This window comes from Aphelocoma coerulescens, chromosome 7 (genome assembly GCF_041296385.1).
Source record: "Aphelocoma coerulescens isolate FSJ_1873_10779 chromosome 7, UR_Acoe_1.0, whole genome shotgun sequence".
NCBI lineage: Eukaryota > Metazoa > Chordata > Aves > Passeriformes > Corvidae > Aphelocoma > Aphelocoma coerulescens.
In genome coordinates, this window is record NC_091021.1 from 21,199,066 (window position 1) to 21,219,480 (window position 20,415).

The window sequence follows — 20,415 nt, forward strand, 5'->3', positions numbered from 1 at the left end:
TACATCAGTTTACTCATATGAGTAAATGTTCTGCTATGGGAGGATCTCTTCAGTATTAGAGTCAAAATAATGCTCTAATCTTACAAACAATTATACATGTTCTTAATTTTAATTTGTATCCGTAATTGCCTTGATTGATAAGTATTAGCACCTGATTTCACCCAAGACCTCTATGAACAGCAGATGATACATAATGAAGCAGTGTCTTTGTTTCTCTTCTAAAACGTATCTTTGTGGACCTGAACCCCATTGTTCTAGAGACTGCAAAAGGCAGAACAAAAAGGCACTCTGCAAAAAACTTATCATTTAAATGTAACACAACAAATGGATACAAAAAGAGAGGGAATACACAGAGGCAAAATTGATGAGTATGATAAACAGTTATCTTAGCTCACCTGAAGTCACTTCCCTGTCAAGCTTTCTGTAGGCAGCATGGTAAAAGAGAGTTTTAAAGAGGGATTTGAGGAAAGCAATGAAGTGTTCTGTGAAAACTCATGGGAGCTTCTTCCAAGCATGAAGGGCAGCATACCAGAAAGGGCTCAAAGAAACTAGTTTGAAAATTTAACAGGAGGTTATGAATGCTGGTATGGGTCAGTCAAAGCTGGGACTTGTTTACTGTAAGTAGACAAGGTGGGTTGGAAGGAACTTTAGGTACAGTATGTTTCATGGTATTAAAAAAAATTCTTTAGGTAAATATGTTTACTAGCAGATTAAGGAAAAGCAATGGGATAGGTTAGTGGTCTTTGCAACAATACTCTTGATGAATACAGCAGTAAAGAGGTCCAAGTTAAAAATGATTCAGAGTTGTGGGTCCAGAATAGAGTTTAAAAAAAAAAAAAAAGAAGAGAAAAAGAGAGAGAGAAGGGATCTAGCAAAAGGCCTTGTGGAAGTCCCTTAGAAAACTGTCAAAGGGGTAAAAGGATCTTCTAAACCAGGAGAATTGAGAGGAGACAAAGTTATGAATGTTAGGAAGAGTAAGATTTCAAGAGGAATAAAATGGTCATTTACATTGAAAGAAAATGAAATGCCAAGGAAAAAGTCAAAGATTATAAATAAGCCTGAGTTTTCTCTAGGAAAACGTTACTAAAAACTGGTGAGTGGAACATCTGTTTAGTGGTTAGAATCCACAGTGAAAAGGTACTAGGGTTGGAAAACCAGAGGGGAGGTGATTTCTAGACTGTCATAGTCAAACAACTGTAAATGAACTTGGAGATGAAAATGTTAGAAGAGTTGTATGAGGAATGCTTCATTTCTTACAAGATGGATGAATTGAGCTGCAGTTGAATAAGGCTGCAGTTTGAATGACGAGACAGGCAAGAATATGCACCTAAGGGATCCGATGGATCTTCAACATGAAGTTGAAGTCAATTAATATATGAGAAAATTTGTATAAGGAACAGAATGAATCATGAACTAAATTCAGCAATGAAGCCTCACAGAGATTAGTTAGACAGTTAACAACACAAAACGGTGGCAGACCAAGGAGGTGGGGTGGGGGAAGGATGCATTACTATTGAAAAAGGAAATACATTAGGAAGTGAGTGGAAGGAGTGGCAGAAATAGAAAGCTGGAAACATTGTATTCCCACCACAGTCTGATCTAAGGAGGACAGTTTTTAGTAAGAAAATATTGGATGAAGAGGTCTGAGCTTCTTTGAGAATGGGAGCTGGAGAAAACAATACATGAAGAGAGTATGAACACTCATGATCTATTAAGGGATGAAACAGGCTTTCCAGAGACAGAAATAGAAGAGGATTAAAAAGGCAGGAATGAGTTTAGTAATAATGACTAAAAAGAGGGAGAAAGCAAGTCAAAAAGACCAGGGAAAATTGCGAAGGTGGAGATAAAAGAAGCATATTGAGGCACAAAAAGGGGCAGAAAAAGGAGAGAATGTATGCGAGATCTGAACTTGCAGTGCTAAGGGGCGAGTGAGAGGTGGGCAAATGAAGAGGAGCTTTGAAAACTGTAGAAGATATAACATTACAAAACTATCAAATGAAATAAATGTCTGAATGGGAGATGCAGATGGCACTCTGAGTCACTGGTGTTTCAGTATAAGAGACCACATGCAAAGACACATTGCCACACATATTTCCACCTTAAGTTAACACAATTAATGTTCCCACATCAATTAATTTCTCAAATTTCACATGAGCGTTAATGTAATTTCTACTGAGCTTTTTGCATCCCAAATTTTAACACCTTCCTCATTTGAAACATTATATTTTGTATGTATGCACCATGTTTTGAAGCCACTTGTCATCCTGAATACATCCAACTTCATGGGGATATCAGTCCATTTTCATTAAGAAGCTTGAAACACAGTTCATGTTACTTAATACATGTAATTTTGATTTTTCATACATGAATTCAGAGTAAAACCAAAATCTCTCAAATTCTTACAGTTTCCTATTTGTCTGCAAGTTTTTACTTGGTTAGTCTTTGATTTAGGATATTAATGAATGTGTGGTATCTTGTAAGAATTTACCAAACTACTTTACAGGACTTTGTTTATATGATGAGTAGACAAAAAAAAAGGTGTTTAAGAGGTAATAATACTGTGGTACCTGGTGTGGGGAAGAGAATCTCTTTTCGTATGTCAGTCTATTCCCCTCAATGGAAAATCGGAAACCTTTCTTTTTGATGCTGTCCTCTGATTCAGACTTGTGAAATTCTTCCCCATCCTTCTCCTCGCCTTCAGATTGTTCTTTTTGCTTTTTTTTCTTTCTTCTATTCCTTCTCTCTTTAGCACTCTTTGAGCTCAGTTTTGATGCCTCAGAAGAACTTTCGGAGAATCCACCTATTCCACCTACTCCACTATAATCTCTTGAGTCAGCTGCTGCAGCTGCTGCCGCCGCCTATACATACAAGCACATGTGCAATTTACAGCATTTATACAAATACACACACCACTCACTATTTCAAATTTATTGCCACTCTTAAAGAAATTAGTATTTTGAAATAAAAACAATGTTTCCACTTCACCAAACCCAGCATGTCATAAGAAGTATAATTTGTGAAATACCACAGAAACCATAATTTGCCACTGCTCCATAAACCAGGAGCAAGAGTAACCCAAGGGAAAACTGGGCTGTCAAAAAACCAAGTTAACAAGCATCTGTTTCAGATTGAAGCAACATGTTGCAATGAATTTTTCATCTGAAGTACTATGTAAAAATAAAGAATCAAGGCTCAAACAGGTGGTAAAATCCGTGTTAACAGGAAGCAACACTTTCTTACAATATTTTGATGGATTTTGAATACTCCCTAGTCTGTTAAAGATCTCTTGTAATGTTGATATCTCAGTTTTGGAAATAATAATCAGAGGTTTGAGTTAAACTACACAGTATTACATACTTGTTGCTGTTTGATTTTCAAAATGTGTGGAGAATTTTATTAACATTTATTTACAGGCTAAAAAAACAAACAAAAAACAAAAACAAAACCAAAAAAACCCCCACAATTCTCCCCCAACAGATTGCAATTGACCAATGAAAGAAAAACCCTGATTGCTGACTTTAGTAATATGCTTATATGGAAGACATAGTTCAACTTTCTGCTCTATGTGGCCACATGCCAAGCAGACATTACCAATTATTCTATTAAAGATTTGAGAGCCTTCAAAAAATGAGAAGGAATTTCAAAGCAGTATGTAATCATTCCATTTGTACTACAGAAGTGTTTTCTTTGGTTTCTCCACATTTTCCAGTTCTCTTTAGAACTGGAAAGCTATGGCTTTCTGCTGTGAGAGATGTGTAGGGAGTAGAAAAAGCCAAATATTGCTGAAGCACCATCACCTACAATAGTTTTGCTTCTGTTACTTTTATAAGCAGAATTACTCTTTGGATTTTTTTTCCATATCTCCACCTCCATTTCAGACAATCACAGAATGGTTGAGGTTGGAAGGTAACCTCTGGAGGTCATCATGTCAAACTCTCCAGCACAGACAGGGTCATCTAAAGCAGGCTGCCCAAGGACAGTATCCAGACGGCTTTTGATTACCTCCACAAGCACTCTGGGGAACGTGTTCAAGTGCTCCATTTCCATCTCCAATTTGAAAATCCAGTGCTTCAGCTTGTTGGTTATTATTTTTGACACAAATTAACAGGTTCACTCAAACCAGCAAAAACAGTGCAATGGAAAACATTAAAGATTGTTTACAATATGAAGGAATTTATGAGACAAAGTAATATATTGTTAGGAGTAGGGGAGTAAAAGTATTCTCATATGTGGACATAAAGCATCCATTCACAGTCACGAATGGAAGAAGAAATTTTACTTTACAGGGATACCTGAGCTTCTTCCTGTTGCTTTTTCAGTTGTTCCAGCATTTGCTGAAATTCTGCCTCTTTCTGCTCTGCTTCTTCCATTGTTGCTTGATTCTGTTCTTCATAGGCCATGGCGACCACAGCCAGGATCAAGTTGATCAGGTAGAAAGAACCCAAGAAAATGACCAAAACAAAAAATATCATGTATGTTTTCCCAGCAGCACGAAGGGTCTGGAGAAAAAGAGATAATACACTTTTTTAGCAGACTTAAATACTGTTGCATAGTAAGTTAGCCTCTGTGTTATAATTTAGAAAAACACTGTAAGATTGATTTGTGTTAGCACAAGATTCTTTCATTACTTTTTCCTTATAGAATTATTATATCCTGGATACATATGAAAAAGCTTTGTGTCTACTATTGTCAAGGCAAATCCAATTCTGAATACTTCAGAACTTATACAAATAAGAATCTATACACCTACATTTACAGCCTTTAAATTTAACAGTAGGTGGGGCATCTTAGCTTCTTGTCTCATCAGTCCCAAACTACACTCCCACAAAAATATTTCATTATACAAAATGTTACAGTGGACAAAATTGCTGTCTTTCAGGTATGGATATGTGTATCAGGGACAAGATGTAACATTTTCAAACAAAACATATTTGTACTAGACTGCAAATCAATTTAACATAACAGCTATTTATAGCATATTTGGGTAAGAAACTTTAACAACTTAAGTTCATTTATTCATTTAGGTACACAAACAATAATGCTTAACCATCTTCATAAAATAGCAGCTATTCCTTATTATGTATTTAAGAAGCACATGGGTTTCTAAATCATAAATAAGGGCTTTACTGTTTTAGACAATAGTTTACATATATGAACTTAAAGATCATTGCTGTTCCAAAGGCCTTAAGGACAAGTGAATGAAAATAACTATGCAAGTACTATGTAGTAATGGTATTGGTGATGGTGCTGTTTACTTTAATAAGTCCTCACCAGCTGGTAAAGATTCTCCCAAAAGTCCTGAGTCATCAATCGAAACAGTGACAAGAATGCCCAACTGAATGTATCAAAACTTGTGTAGCCATAGTTGGGGTTTCTACCAGCTTTCACACATATATATCCTTCTGGGCATTGACTACAAAAGAAGAGGAAATGCTATTTTTAACAACTACTCTACATTACAATATGCTGCAGTAAAACAAAATTGTTCAGGAGTACCAGTTTCTGATGAAATTATGAACAAGTAAAATATTATTCTACATACCTAAGATAAAAATATATAGCTTACTATTTTTCACTTTGTAATTCCACTTCCTAATAATATTTCAATGCTTTAATAATATAACTAATAGCATTCTACCCTTCCCCACAATTTGTCATAACATATCTCCACCAGGACAAGAGAAGAACATCAAGGAGCACAGCTGATAAACAGTTCTCAGCAAGCTGGCAGCAACATTTATGCACAGATCATTCATGTGGTTACTTTTACAAAAGTAGCCTAAGAGGCTGATGGACGTGCCTGTGTAAATTCAAGGCACAGAGAAGGTTGTATTTAGGTATAGCTTCAAATGCAAAACACTGGTAATTTGCAATTCTATAGTACACTTGATATTAAAGTTGACTACCTGAGCTATTCTAAGTAGCTAATTATTTTTCTTTGATGCATAAAGAAGAATGATGATCATTTTCTTACCCTGCATCTGAGCTATTGCCACACAGTAGTGCATCATTTTGTCCTTCCAAGAAGTAGAAATGACCTGTTTAAAAAAAAAAAATCAAAAAGGTGATGAGAAAGATAATATTTATGCCTAACGGAAATTGAGGAATTATACAGACTTTTACACATGAAAGAAATTAGCACAGCTAACAAAATGTTCAACTGCAATATATAGTGGTTAGGAATGAAAAAAGCATGGAAAGTATTGTTTTGACAGGAAAATTACTTTCTACAGAATCTTCAAGTTAGCCTTTCTTTAGAAAACAGAAAGTTAGTTATACAGTTAATTCTTAGCAACCTAACCAAATTATAAAATACGATGGGTGGAATACCAAATTGTGTATGTTAGCAAATCAAAAAAATACCAGGAAAATGAGGCAAAGGATGAGGGCAATTCTCTGCCTTCATTTGTGCATTTTGATACATAATGTTTAGTATTATTCACTTATAATTATTCATTACATATTATTTTATCCAAGTATGCCTTGAAAAAAAACCTGAAATACTAGGGAAGAGATTTTTTCCCTGTACTCAGCACTGGTGAGGTCACCCCTCGAGTGCTGTGTCCAGTTCTGGGCCCCTCAGTTCAGGAAGGATGTTGAGGTGCTGGAGCGTGTCCAGAGAAGGGCAAGGAAGCTGGTGAAGGGTGTGGAGCACAAGTCCTGTGAGGAGCAGCTGAGGGAGCTGGGGGTGTTTAGCCTGGAGAACAGAAGAATCAGGGGAGGCCTTGTTAGTCTCTACAACTCCCTGGAAGGAGGTTGTAGCCATGTGGGGGTCAGTTTCTTCTCCCAGCCAACCAGAGACAGGATGAAAGGACATGGCTGTAAGCTGTGCCAGGGAAAGTTTAGGTTGGACATAAGGAAGAATTTCTTCACAGAAAGGGTGATTAGACATTGGAATGGACTGCCCAGGGAGGTGGTGGAGTCACAGTCCCTGGAGGAGTTTAAGGAAAGACAACATAGCACTCAGTATCATGGTCTAGTTGACAAGGTGGTGTTATGTCATAGGTTTGGCTCGATGATCTCAAAAGTCTTTTCCAGTTGATTATGTGATAACACAACATGCTCAAGAAATTTCTAATTGGATCTTGATTTGAGCAGCTGGGGGAGAAACCAAGCCTTTATTGTACATTAGGCAAAACTAATACACAAAATTCAATAGCAGAGGAATGTACTTGAACACTTAGGCTAACTATTAAGATGAGGCAATATAATTTAAAGAGATAGAAGGCCTAAAAGCTCACAACACATTCTTCTATTTTATTTTATTTTCCCTTCTTTGCAACAGAAAGGGAAACACATTTTGCCATCAATTCCTAGTTTGGCATTCTTAGGGTAAAATGGGAATCTCTAATGGAGATTTTTGGGTCAGGTGGAACATTAAGCTAAAGTTGCCAGAATTAGGTATGTTCTGGCTGTTCTCAGGAAGCAGATGGTTCCATGAGATTCACTGCCAGATGGCATGGACTAGCTTAGCTGGCATGAACTAACTGAGGGCTAATGCTAAACAGACAAGAAGAGAATTGCAACCAGTTCCTACTGACTGCTTCTACTCTGTCACCACCAGTATACAATAGAGGCAGCATAAAATCTGCTTATTTTAAAGAGAGAGAGAAATTATGTCCATAATTTATGTATCTGCAATTCTAGTCTCAGATATCATATAAGAAATCAGTGGATTTTCAGACATTCTGGTGATCACACAGTCAGACCCTGTGAGACATCCCTACTTAAAAAGAAGTTTAAAGATGCAAATAGGCTCCAAGCAGAACTTGCAAAACTGTCTGTTGGGCTAATACACATTCTTATGTGGCACAGCTCCACTTTTAGTCCACTACTTTGGAAAACACTTAAATAAGATTTTTTTTTTTAATACAAAAATGATAATGAGAAAATGATAAAAATAGCAAATATGAGTTTGTAGAAAATATGCCAGATACAAAACTATTCCTGTCTCCTGCCAACTTAATAACAGAACAGTAATGGGTACAAGTCCTACATGACAATTCCAGATAGAAATAAAGGAGATATGTTCTGGCTGGAAATACCACAAAATACTTGAAGAAAGTTCTTAGAGAGCAGTTGCCAGTGACCCAGTGCCAGTTCATAAGGGCATCTCTCTGAAGATATCCCAGGTATCTGTGCTAGACATGGTTTTCTAACAAGTTTCATTACTAACTCAGGACACAAAACAATAGAAAAAAAAGCATCAAGTATTCTGAAGACATTAAGCTAGAGAAAAGGCATTTGAAATTTAGAATGACCTTTACAAATTGACAAGTAAAAGCAGTTGGATTTATTCCAATAGAGACAAGTGGAAAATGTTACACTTGTCAAGGCAAAATCAAATACATAAATACAATATAGTCAGGATGTGGCCACAGCCACCACTGTGCAAAAAGATGCAATACTTGTCACAAAGTACAAATTGACTGTGATTCAACAATACAGTGATGGCATTAAAATGAGGTAATTTTGAAATGTGTTAACAGGAGTGTTGCATATATGACATGAGGGAAAGATACTAATCAGAAGCAATTGCTGGAGGAGTTAGTACCCAATTTGAGGATCTCAAAAAACCTTAAGCAAACAAAAGCTGTACAAAAAAGGGCAAAAGAAAAACAACAACAAGAAAAAAATGCCAGACTAACTGGAAAGATTCAAAAAAATAAAAAAAAAAAAAAAGAAAATAGGTATAGAAAATGCAAAACAGAAAATAGGATCACTTGGCTTAGGAAAGGCCAGAAATACAAAGGATAAGAGTTTTTAAACTGCATAAAGACTCATATAAAGTAGTCTATGATAATCTTATTTCTAAGTCCACAGCAGACGCAGTAATATATTCAATCTGAAATTAGGAAAATGTAGGTCAGATATTTAGAAAACAAACTTTCTATTTGTGTGACATAGTACCAGAAACAACTAAAGGGGAATGGAATGGAATCTGTTCCTCAGATGGCTTTAAGAATAGGTTATCATCCAAAATTTTGCATGACATTTGTATATTTCAAGCATGCTGAGATGATAAGTATATTAAAAGATTATAAGGCAATGAGACTTGGATACAAAAGCATTTAGTTCTTAAACTGAGGTTTCCTAACTTTCAGTGATATAGTCACCAGTTAAAATATTTATACAGACTTAATTAAAAACCTATTAGGCCTAATTATGAATACATTAAATATACTAAATATACAAAATACACTAAAATAAATAGAAGAGGCTGAACAGATAAATGGGAGAGATTAACAATAGTATTATGAAAGACAAAATAGCAATATACTATAGATACGTTCAGAGTTGTTTTATCTGAGTTTTTTAACAAGTTTTGTTAACACAATACTAACATTAGCTACCTAAAATGGTGGAAATAGTGTACTATGAGGTACAAAATGCTAATTTCTTGATTTTCCAAAGATAAGAAACAAATTAAAAGACAAAAATGTGGAATCTAGTTCTTATTTTGCAAGAAAGATGGGATAAATCACCAGTATTCTCTTAAAGGTGTGTCTGTGCTGTGCAAGGGCATGTGGTGCAGAGGCACTCAACTCCAGGAGGAACAACCTAGCTACGTTTACGTGCTCTGGCAGGATTCTTGGACTAGCTGATGTTCAGATGTGGGCTTATGATATTGAGCACTATCTTGCACTAACCTAGCTCTTACATTTCAGATCCCATGTTAGGGCTGTCACACTATTTCAGGAGGATTGAAGCTAGCACGGAAATTTCTGGTTCATGCTGCAATGTGATTTTACTCTGGAAGTCATTTTCAGTGAAAGGTAAAAAGATATTTTGCTACCCAGTATAATATTGTGAGTATGTTAAATTATATCACGACTGTGCTTTTATTTACTAGAGAAAAATGAGTGCTTTTATGTTTCTTGGCCAGGTTACACACTTTTAAAGGCAAGGAAAAGATACTGATGTTCTCAAATCTGTTTAAATCAATACCAGAAAATCAATGCAGTAGATGATATAATTAACTCTTACTTTTGTCTTCGATGTACTCATCCCAGTTAAATGTTGTCATTGTTGCATTAATAAATGTACCATTTTCACCTATAGAGCTATTAAAAATGGAAATAACAGTTGTTTCGAAAGTAGAATTGTCTGGAGGCCACTGTAGGCATTTATTCCTCAAGTTGCCCATGAACAGCTGCAGCCCTATCAGTGCAAATACACTCAGACAAAACACAGTCAGGATCATCACATCTGAGAGCTTCTTCACAGACTGAATCAGGGCTCCCACAATAGTCTTCAGGCCTGCAAAGAGATAAGATTTTTATTATGATGTTAAATAGATACTAAACACACACAAAAAATCATGTGACTGCTTTCCTGGTAAACATTTCATGCAAAAAGACTAGTAATTTGTGACACAATAATTTTCATGAAAAGCCTTATTATTTGGAAAGATGAATGAAAATATATAAGTTTATACTTATTTTATGGTGTATAAAAATAAAAAGTAGATAATTCCAAACACATTGTTTGTGCCAAAACAAGTGATTTTACTATTCATGCTACATCTCAACCCTACATAGAATAGTATTGTTTGCTTTTGCTGATGCTTCTTGCCCAAACCTTTCTTTTATGAACCTTTTGTGATGTATTCTATATTAGTAACCCCATTGTAAAGACATTATACGTGAATATTCAAATGATACCATAATATTCTTACAATATAGAAGAGGTGATGGTTTGGAGAAGAAAGACATCTTTAAAATGATACCCCATGCACGGCCCATGCTATCCTTTAGAGTTTAATTTTTTAGACATAACTTAAAACTGAATTAAGTTGCTATATCAAGTGCCTTCAATAAATGAGAAAATTTGCATCAGTATGAAAGCTTAAAATTAACTTATATTTAAAACATGTAAAGGAAAGCTTGATGTCATAAGATGCAAATCACATAGGCTGTTTACTGCAAATATCTCATGCAAGAATTTGTTAAACTCAAAGGCTGATTTTTTTTTTGAGAAGAAAATACAACTAAATACAAGCATGAATCAATTTAAATAAAATTACATGTCTTGACTCCTGCTTTTTTGGTTTGTTGACAATATGTAGCAAACAAGGCTTATGCTTTAAAAAAGTGAGTACAGCCTTTGTAGGACAAAAGTCAGCCTCGGTGTTTAACCTGGCTCTCACCTGGAATGACTGATATTGTTTTCAAAGCTCGGAGAACTCTGAATGTTCTCAACGCTGAGACATTGCCCAGGTCCACAAACTCTGTCACATATCTGTAATAGGGGAGTTCACACACAAACACAATGACAGCACACAAATAACAGTTGGAGATACGAGGGGCCTAACACCTTACACCAACTACTTCTTACCTGGAATTACAGAAATAGTTTTCAAAGCTCTCAATACTCTGAAAGTTCGAAGAGCTGAAACATTGCCTAGGTTTACAAATTCTGTTACATACCTGTAGGATTAAATCACAATTACTCAGAATTGAGGCAGATTTTATTCTGTTTGCTTGGGTCTTTGAGCAAGACCTTTTCACCGTTCACTGTATTTTGCCTGTGTTATAAAAATGCTTCTGGCCATAAAATTAAATTAATTTTTATAATAATAAACCACATTGACTTGATGTTTGAAAACTAATCTGGTCAGCTATTAGCAGGAAGTCAAAAGGATTCCTTTAATTCTGGTATGCAGAAAGGAGACAGGATATGAACAGTTCAGGGTGATGGCATTCACAATCCTAATGGGCTGGCACACCATGCTGGCCTCTGCAGCACATGCTTGGCTAGAAATACTAAAATGTGTAAAAGAGGTAGAAGAAACATATTGAAACTGCAGGAAGTCCAGGCTCCAAATACTCTGGCTGACAAGATACGAGGCAATTTTTAGTCACTAATCTCATGCTACCAGAAAGAATTTTTATTTAAAAAAAAAAGTAGAAGACTTACGCAAATGTGATGACAGTGAAATCTAGCCAATTCCATGGGTCTCGGAGAAATGTAAAATCTTCTAAACAGAAGCCCCTTGCAAGAATTTTAATAAGTGATTCAAAGGTATAAATTCCAGTGAATGTGTATCTGAGGAAAATATGCAAGACAGAGTTTATAGATCATTTTATCTCTGCAATTGATGCTCTCTAGTTGTTTTATTCTCGTTTTCTTCACTTTAAGTGGCATAAGAAATAGTGACAGTCACAGCCAACTTTAACACCTGCATAATTTATACCATAAGGAAAGAGGAATGAAATTAGGATTAAAAAACTGATGACCCATAGTTTAAATTCAACTTCTATAATCTATACAATAAGACACATGCAAAAAATTCCCAGTTACTACAGTGATGCATGTTTATGTCCAGTCTGAATCCATGTTATAACAAAACACACAGACAGATTACATTAGGATTTTAGAGTTTCTTTCAGCTAAAAATTCCTTTCTTCAATATTATTTTTATGCTGAAATGTTGCTTATTATCAAGAGCTGGCGAGTGCCAACCCTCATCAGTCCTCATTCCTGTGTTACAGAGCAGGAATATCCAGTACTTCTCCAACAAGACAGATTTATTACTGGAATCAAACAAATGCAAGAACAACCAAAAATATTTATGAATGCCAATAAAATTCAGGTACTCATTTTGACTAAAAAATGTAGTTGAAATGCAAATTGAAAAAATATGTAATTCTGGCATTCTGAGTAATTTCATCTTCTGTGTCCAAGTGATGTCATCCTGAAATTTAGTTTTATTTATATCTTTAATGAAAAGGAATTCAAATGAAACTGCTTTAAAAACTTACTCTAACTGAGCCAACCTGAAAACAGTTTTCCAATACAAAACTTTTCAGTTCAATTACTAAAGAATTTATTTCCTGCAGAACTTTACTCCATGTATGAGGACATGCATGGTAACTCCAAATGGCACAATACAGAGACATGAAAAAATACCAAAGCAACCAATCTTTATCATAAATACTTATGACATGCTAGATATCCTGAATACACATGTATTCACACTGAACTCTAAATGAGAATGTCTTTGTTCACCTTAATAGCCCTATGATTTCACTTTTGGTTACTGAAGATTAAACAGACATATATCAGCCCAAGCAGTAAGAAATGAAGAAGCAGCAGAAAGGAAGCCCCAAGAACAGTTTCACACTGCGGCCTGCAGCCTTGGAACTGTCATTGTGTATTGGCACCTCGCAGCTGACATCATACTGGACCAATCAGCCAAGCTGACATCATATCACACCAATGATTAGCTAACCATTTCAATACTTTTTTATAGCTTATTTTGCAAACGAGTTTTACATTGTTACATTGACTTTGGTAAGAGAAAGCTGCACTGTGATGAACACAGCCATCCATAAGATGGTCCCTTTATCAGTAATGGTTACTGCAATAGAGATGAAAGAGTGCATTTCCCTGTGTTCTTGCACAGATGTGACATAGGATGCAGTCAAAAATATTTATAATCCACTTTTTCTGTAGGATCATAAGGATAGCTTTTCTTACATTTTCCATCTAGCACTGCAAACAGAGGAAGGACATTAAAGAACTTATCATGAGGCACTTATATGTATTTAATGTTACAGCAAACTAGCATCAGAATAGCTGTTGCAAGGATATCCCAACAAGGTAGCTGCTGCCAGTGGAAGCCATCCTAATATAAAGTAATTTACAGTAGTTTATTTCTGATTACTGGATATTATTCAGAGAAAATCCATTTAACTTACTCTACATTCTTTGTCCAGTCTGGAGGGTTACTCATGGTCATAAATACGCAGTTGGTCAAAATAGTGCACATGATAAGCATGCTGAATAATGTAGGCCAAGAGTTAAGGAATGTAAGCCAGGAAATCTCATAAAAAGAGTATCAAATAACACACTGCTTTGGTAGACTTTCACTATCAGGAGCCATCTATCCCTTCACTGCTCTTTTAATAGCCAGGGAAAAGCCTTGAATATGTTAAATCTTTCCTTCACTGCTTTATAGCTAGAAGAGAACAATCATACACTAAAAATTAGAAAATCTTAAAGATGTTTTAAATAGAGCCCCAACTCTAAATTATTTTTTCTTATTGAATAAAAATGTCAACATTTGAAGTATTAGCTTCTAATTCCATGGAATAACACAAAAAGTATTTCTTTTGGATGATCTAGGCAAATCTGATCTGCCTCATGCATGCAGAGCAATGAAAACCACATCTTCTTCACTTTTATGTTTTACCATAAAATTAGGCATGTATCAATATTTTTGCTTATCATGATGATACATTGAAAGCTAGCTGCCACACAGTAGGAGAGAGCATAGGGAACTCTTAGCAAGAAAAGTATTTTATTGCTGTTTGTTTTATGTATGACTTTTGTAATATAAATGCTGTTGGGAGGGGAAGGCGCATGTGATTCTCAAAAAAAGAAATCCAAATAGAATTCCGGAACAGGTCCAAGTCATAAATAATTTCATTTAGTTGAACAGAACCACTCTAAATCTACAACATTTTACTCTCAGAACTGCTGACATTCTTCTAAAATACAAAAAAACAACGACCAAAATGAAAACCACGCAGATGAACCACAAAACGTCCACATGATGGCACCAACACCTAAAGCTACAGAAAGGACAAAGCTCGATCGAGTTTGAGAACAGCTGCAGGTTCATGCGGTGCTCCTAAACAGAAATCCGAACATAATGGGGTGAGAAGTACTGTGAGGTTCCCCTTGTGAACTTTTCTCTGCAGGTTTACATTAATTAAAAAAACCTTCCAGTGATGATAAATACCTCTGCCTTCTGAACTGTCAAAAACCTGTGGCATTACATTCAACAGTTCTTTGGGTTTCCATTTGCACAATGAATATATTTTAAATCCTTTACTGCGAACCTAGCTTCTCTTTATGTAATTTATATATGAACAGAGCAAAAGAGAAAGGAATACATTTTTAAAAATATAAAAAACCATGCTACAAGTGTTTCACCAGCCTGTACTTTGCATAGGTTTTCAAAATCCTTTTTGATGAAATGTCTTCTTAGAGTTGCAAATCCACACTACACTTTCATTAGTGGAAAAATAACTATAATATACCTTACCATAAATTTAAACAACATGTTTAAGCATTCTGACTTTGTTGACTAGGTCTTCACCAACACCTCAGTCCCACAATCTTCTATTATTCCACATAACTCAGTAATGCTCCAGATTATGGTAAAGAGTGTCATATGTTTGAAAAATAATTATTTGTAGTGGCATCTGTAGCAAGCCAATTGAAAACAGGCTATGTAGTATCATGATCATTTTGGAAGTCATTCATAGGCTAGCCATTGATAACAACATCCAACACATACCAACTGTTGTAATATCAGTCTTCCAGTATACCAAAGACTGAAAAAAATCCTTTCAAGATTTAGTCTACATAATCTTAGGATCCCTATATGCAATGCTAACACAAAACTACTTTTGGTGTGCTTATGTTAGACTTCTGTAAATACAAGTGTGCAAACATTTGTATTTGTTCCTTAAGTAAGCTGACTTTCTGAAGTCAATGCCCTCATTGCTCATATTGGTATTTGGGATCAGACCAGTGGGATGCCTACTATAGTCAGCTATTAAAACACTGAAAAAGACAAAATAATAGTTAAGTAATTACAATAATTTATCTTTTCAAATCTCTACCTGCAATGTGGAAATCTCATGACCTGCTTGAAGACTGAAATGAAAATATCAGTAGGCTTATGAGTGTATAAAGCAATAATGATCAAGAAATAAAACAGACAGGTGAGATACATACAGGACTGAGAATGCATAATAAAACAAGAAACCTAAGCTGTTTTAGGAATCTATCTTTCTGCAAGTGTTATCTGAATCAGAAAATGAAAAGAAATAATGAAACCATAGTTTCACTAAATATTCATGCAAGCACAGGCCTGGGATCAAAGATTTGATTTTAATACACAGTGTCAGTGAAGAACTGAAAGTAGTCTGAGCAACATATCTGCAGTTTATGAAAAATGTGGAGGAGGGGAAAAGATGAAAAAAAGATGTGATGATTACAGAAAAAAATAAGAGGGAAGGAAAAATTATGTGGGGGAAGAGAGAAGACACAGAAATTGTAAAGGACGATGACTGGTTGTCTGGCTTCTGGTATTACTATATTAGGATCCAGCCATGAACAGAAATGTAAAAGGAGAATGAGAAAAAGAACAGAAGACAGAAATAGTAGAGAGAAGAGGGACAAAGCACTACAGATCATATTGATCCTGGGACATGTGCCAGAGAATTATTTAAATACTAAGTAACATCTCATTCATTACCGTTTTAGACTAACCACTGGAAAAGGATATGAATGTACCAAAATCTTAATAGCTATTTTTCTAAGAGGATTGAAAGGAGTTAACATGTACAGGGCAGAGGTGGCACTGAATCGGAATATTGCCTTCCCTTTATTCAATACTATAAAAGTCTGGAAAAAGAAAAAGAGAATGAAAAATAACATTTAGAAGATACCAAGTTATAAACCCTGAATCATTTTCATCTCATCATTAATCATATCTGGTAAATATGTTCTTATTGCATTGACATAATCCCCTTGTCCAGTTCACACATTGTAGAGTCCAGCCAAATTACTATAAATACAATTAAATGAACACTTAAATACATCTATTTAAAAATCATAAGTAATCCTGATATTGCTAGCTAGTAAACAGATACAAGTATAAAAGTAATGCAGGTAATATTTGAAGAATTAGTACAGTTTTTGTACAGTATAACATATACAGTGAAGTGTATAACTGTAACGAAAATGAGAGCCGTTAAAACTTCAATCCCTAAATCAAATAACAACCATAAATTATCACATCAAAGTACTAAGACAAAAGTACCTCAAAGTGATCTAAATTTCAAGTGATCATGAAAATATGGAAATTAAGAGTGTTCAATAACCAGTTTTCGAACATAACACTAATGCACTCAGTTTTTGCCATATTCTGAGAGTAATGTATTACTCGCCTTTTCAACTATTACTTGTGATAGTTCTGTACCTGCAAAACTATTTTCCTTGTCATACTTTACTTTCACCTAATACAGAATTCACTCTATTCACTGTACACCTGTATTTTCACTGTCTCTCCACAGTTTCAGCAATAACTCATGCATATTACCAACATTTAAAAAAGCATTTCTAAATGTAACAGTGTTCTTAAAATCCAGGAAATAAAGAATAAAGCCTTTAAGGTTTTTTTTTCAATTATTTTGATTGCCACATATCTGGGGAAAGTCCTATCTATTTCCATCATCTCTTCTTTCTACACATGGATGAAAGTTCATGCTTTTTGAAAGGAAGTGGATCTAGATAGTATTGTGGCAGTCCTAGGAAGCCCAAAGGGCACATAAGGCATGCAGACCTGGAATACTACCAGTAGCCATGATCTGCCTCAACTGGAATCAGAGGGCAGCATTTGTCAAGATTATGCTCTACTTTCTGAGCAGGTGTGTCAAATAGAGCAGCTGAAAACAATATGCCTCTCCTTGCCTGAAATAATAAATTATAAATGATAAAAATTATATAAATTATACAAATCAGTGCTTCCAAACTTAACATGTTTCCATTCTCCCATACTTAGTGATTCTCAAGCTGCACTTTGATCCTTTATTGTACAGCAGTCTGTAACATGTTCTTTACTACCATCATTTTTCAACTCTCTTACTATTATTCCTGCAGTCCATGAAACAGGACCTCTAATAATCAGTTCTTATGTTTTCTATTCCCTTTACTCTGATGAAACCTCTGATGAAGTATCATTTGTGTTATGCTGACTCATCAAGTTATGCTAAAAAATGAAAATTGAGCCTGACCCAAACAATGATGTTCACAAATATGCAAAGAACACTATAGAAAAATAATAGGAGAAATTATGATTGCAACATAGAGATTGAAGCCTTTGCTTCTCCTACTGGAAACCACTATGCTTTTGGAAAAGATCATGACAACTGCTATGCATTTCTCAATCATGAACAAGCAATTCAGCATGATTTTACTTCACATCCGCACTTAATTGCAGAATTATGCTTCTAGTTTCCAAAACATGGTAATACATGCTCTAACTTTTGGATTTCTGGCACTGAATTTAGACTTTTACTACTACAGAATGCAGAAATAATTAAAGAAAGGAATCAGTACTTTGACCCAAATTCTATTTGCCTTCCAGACTTCAACAGGGTAAATCATTTGAGTAAAGGGAGCAAACATGATATTTAACTGAAAACCTTGCTTTCAAATTTAGCTCATGATTCTCCATACATAAACTGAGCTTTAGAAATACTTCAATGAATACTTAAGGCACAACTAATTTCTTTGAGCTGTCCTGCTTAGTTCCTCATGGTATGCCTATATTGCTATTGTTTCAACATATTACTGATGAGGCATACCCCTAATTCCTGCAGGAAATATCTTCATTTGCATTTTTCTCTTAGTTTGAGTTTGACTCATAACTTTTCTTGGGGATTTTCTTCATTTTTCTTTGAAGCAGTTTCTTCACTTTCATGGGTTTTGTTTTTTAATTCACTTGTTTTTGTTAGCTAGCTAGTTTCCACAGGAAAGAAAAGAAAGCAGGAGAAAAAAAATTATGAAAACAGAAAAAAAAATTATTTCTTCTTTACTAGCAGAATATTGAAAGTGCAATACATTTGATGCCAAAATCAAAGGGACTGAAAATCTGGAGGAAACCCAAGGCCATCTGGACACTAGTCTAAAGTTCAACACTTCAGTGCTGGCCACAGCAGTAATTGTTACTTTAAATCAAAGCAAATATGTGGATTTTTTTTTTTAATTAACATCTCTATAAAGATATTTTTTTCAATTATGTAACATTCTGTCAACACTCCAAGTGCAATTGCTACCTCCTCTTTATTTATGTCCCTCTTTTAAACACCTCCTCTTTGAAAACAATCATAGAAAAAATTAGAACTGGATAAGAAAATTTTTTCACCCAGACTAAGTTGGATATTTGATGCCTCTACAAAGTAAATATGGATGAGGATGATGATCATCATATCCTGAGAAATTACCTTTACATACTTCCCTATCCTTCCCAGTGACAAGAGAATGCAACCTGAACTTTCCACGACAGTGAAGAAATCTAGTAAGATGATGTCTAGCTACCTTTGATATGGGTTTCGTACTGAACATCTGCTCCTTTCACCATTACAATACAGCATTTAGTAGTTATTCTAAAGATAACTTCTGTGCTACTTCAACTCTCCTGTGTGTAAACCACTGAAAGTTACAGGCTTTTATAAAATGCCAGGTTTATAAAGAAGTAAAAATCTAAGTGCATCTCTACTGATGTATGAGGTCCCACAAACTTGCATTACTAATTTCTGTTCTTACAATGGAGATTTCTGCCAATCACATCAGGTGTTGGGGAAATTGTTATATGGAAGGGCTGGGTAAAAAAAACCAGAAATACTATGTCATTGAAGGATTCTTTGTTATTTATTCTTCTTAAAGTCTAATAAAAATATACAACACACTCACTTTTTTATTGATATAATATGGGTCCAGGTCTTCCAAGGGCTCAGACACCATTCCGGGAGGTATGTCGCCGTAAATAAATGGCAGTGTCTTTCCTGCCTCCAAGTCACTGTTTGGCTTGGGGCCATCTTCATCATCATCATCTTTGCGTTCTTGTTTGGATTTTTTAGCTTTCTCTTCATTGATGCGCTGTTCAATAGCTGCAAGTGATTCTCTCGTGAAATAGCGGAAGCTGTCGGGTCCTGGTGGTACCAGCACTGATTGTGCCATCTTTTCATCCTGCACCTCTTAATTACTGTTTAGCCTCTCTCATAAAAAAGTGCTAAAAATATAAAAACACAGAAAAAATGTAGAGCAACACAGCTACAAACAATGTAAAGCAATATACCATCACAGAATTTTGTGGGGGACATCTTGTTAAATTCAGTAATTATCATCCAAGAAGAGGCTGCTGTGAAATGAATTTTTAAATTCGTTTTTATTTCAAGACAAACCATTTTCCTTTGCAGCTTGCCTCTTAGAGTTGTCTCGGAGGTATCAATTCCTAAAACAATTACCTTAAAATTCACTTAGTGCTTGCACCAATAGATTGCCAACTCTACAGGCTGATAAAAAAGTCACATGCAATAACATCTTTTGCCTTTATCAAGGATAATGTTACTCATTCTAGTGAATAAAGCAGGAGATATTTTTCACTGCATTCAGTGTGAGGAATCAACAGTTCTGAAGCATTTGGTTCAGTGTTGAGGAGTGAGACTCCAGACAATGCAGCTCCTTATTATTCTGAAAGCTGCATCTTGGACCAATCCTCCCTCTAGCAATACAGACAAGAAATGACTCTTAGAATCCACTCTTGCCGTGTAAGGCCAGAAGGATCAGTTGAAAGCAATACAAGATGCTCCTTCTCTTCAAGTACAAATA

General features: G+C 35.3%; 1 protein-coding gene across 1 annotated transcript in view; it reads right to left on the minus strand.

The window, feature by feature from the left end:
* The window catches only part of SCN2A (sodium voltage-gated channel alpha subunit 2), a 76,974-nt gene that overhangs the window by 35,728 nt on the left and 20,831 nt on the right, over positions 1-20,415 (minus strand). The window contains exons 3-12 of the mRNA XM_069020789.1: positions 19,498-19,816; positions 16,307-16,425; positions 13,704-13,793; positions 11,920-12,048; positions 11,150-11,241; positions 9,988-10,260; positions 5,975-6,038; positions 5,272-5,413; positions 4,293-4,499; positions 2,568-2,858 (exon numbers count right to left, since the gene is read on the minus strand). Coding sequence (XP_068876890.1) covers positions 2,568-2,858; positions 4,293-4,499; positions 5,272-5,413; positions 5,975-6,038; positions 9,988-10,260; positions 11,150-11,241; positions 11,920-12,048; positions 13,704-13,793; positions 16,307-16,425; positions 19,498-19,764 — 1,674 coding nt within the window. The 5' untranslated portion in view covers positions 19,765-19,816. The remainder of the gene's footprint in view (positions 1-2,567; positions 2,859-4,292; positions 4,500-5,271; positions 5,414-5,974; positions 6,039-9,987; positions 10,261-11,149; positions 11,242-11,919; positions 12,049-13,703; positions 13,794-16,306; positions 16,426-19,497; positions 19,817-20,415) is intronic.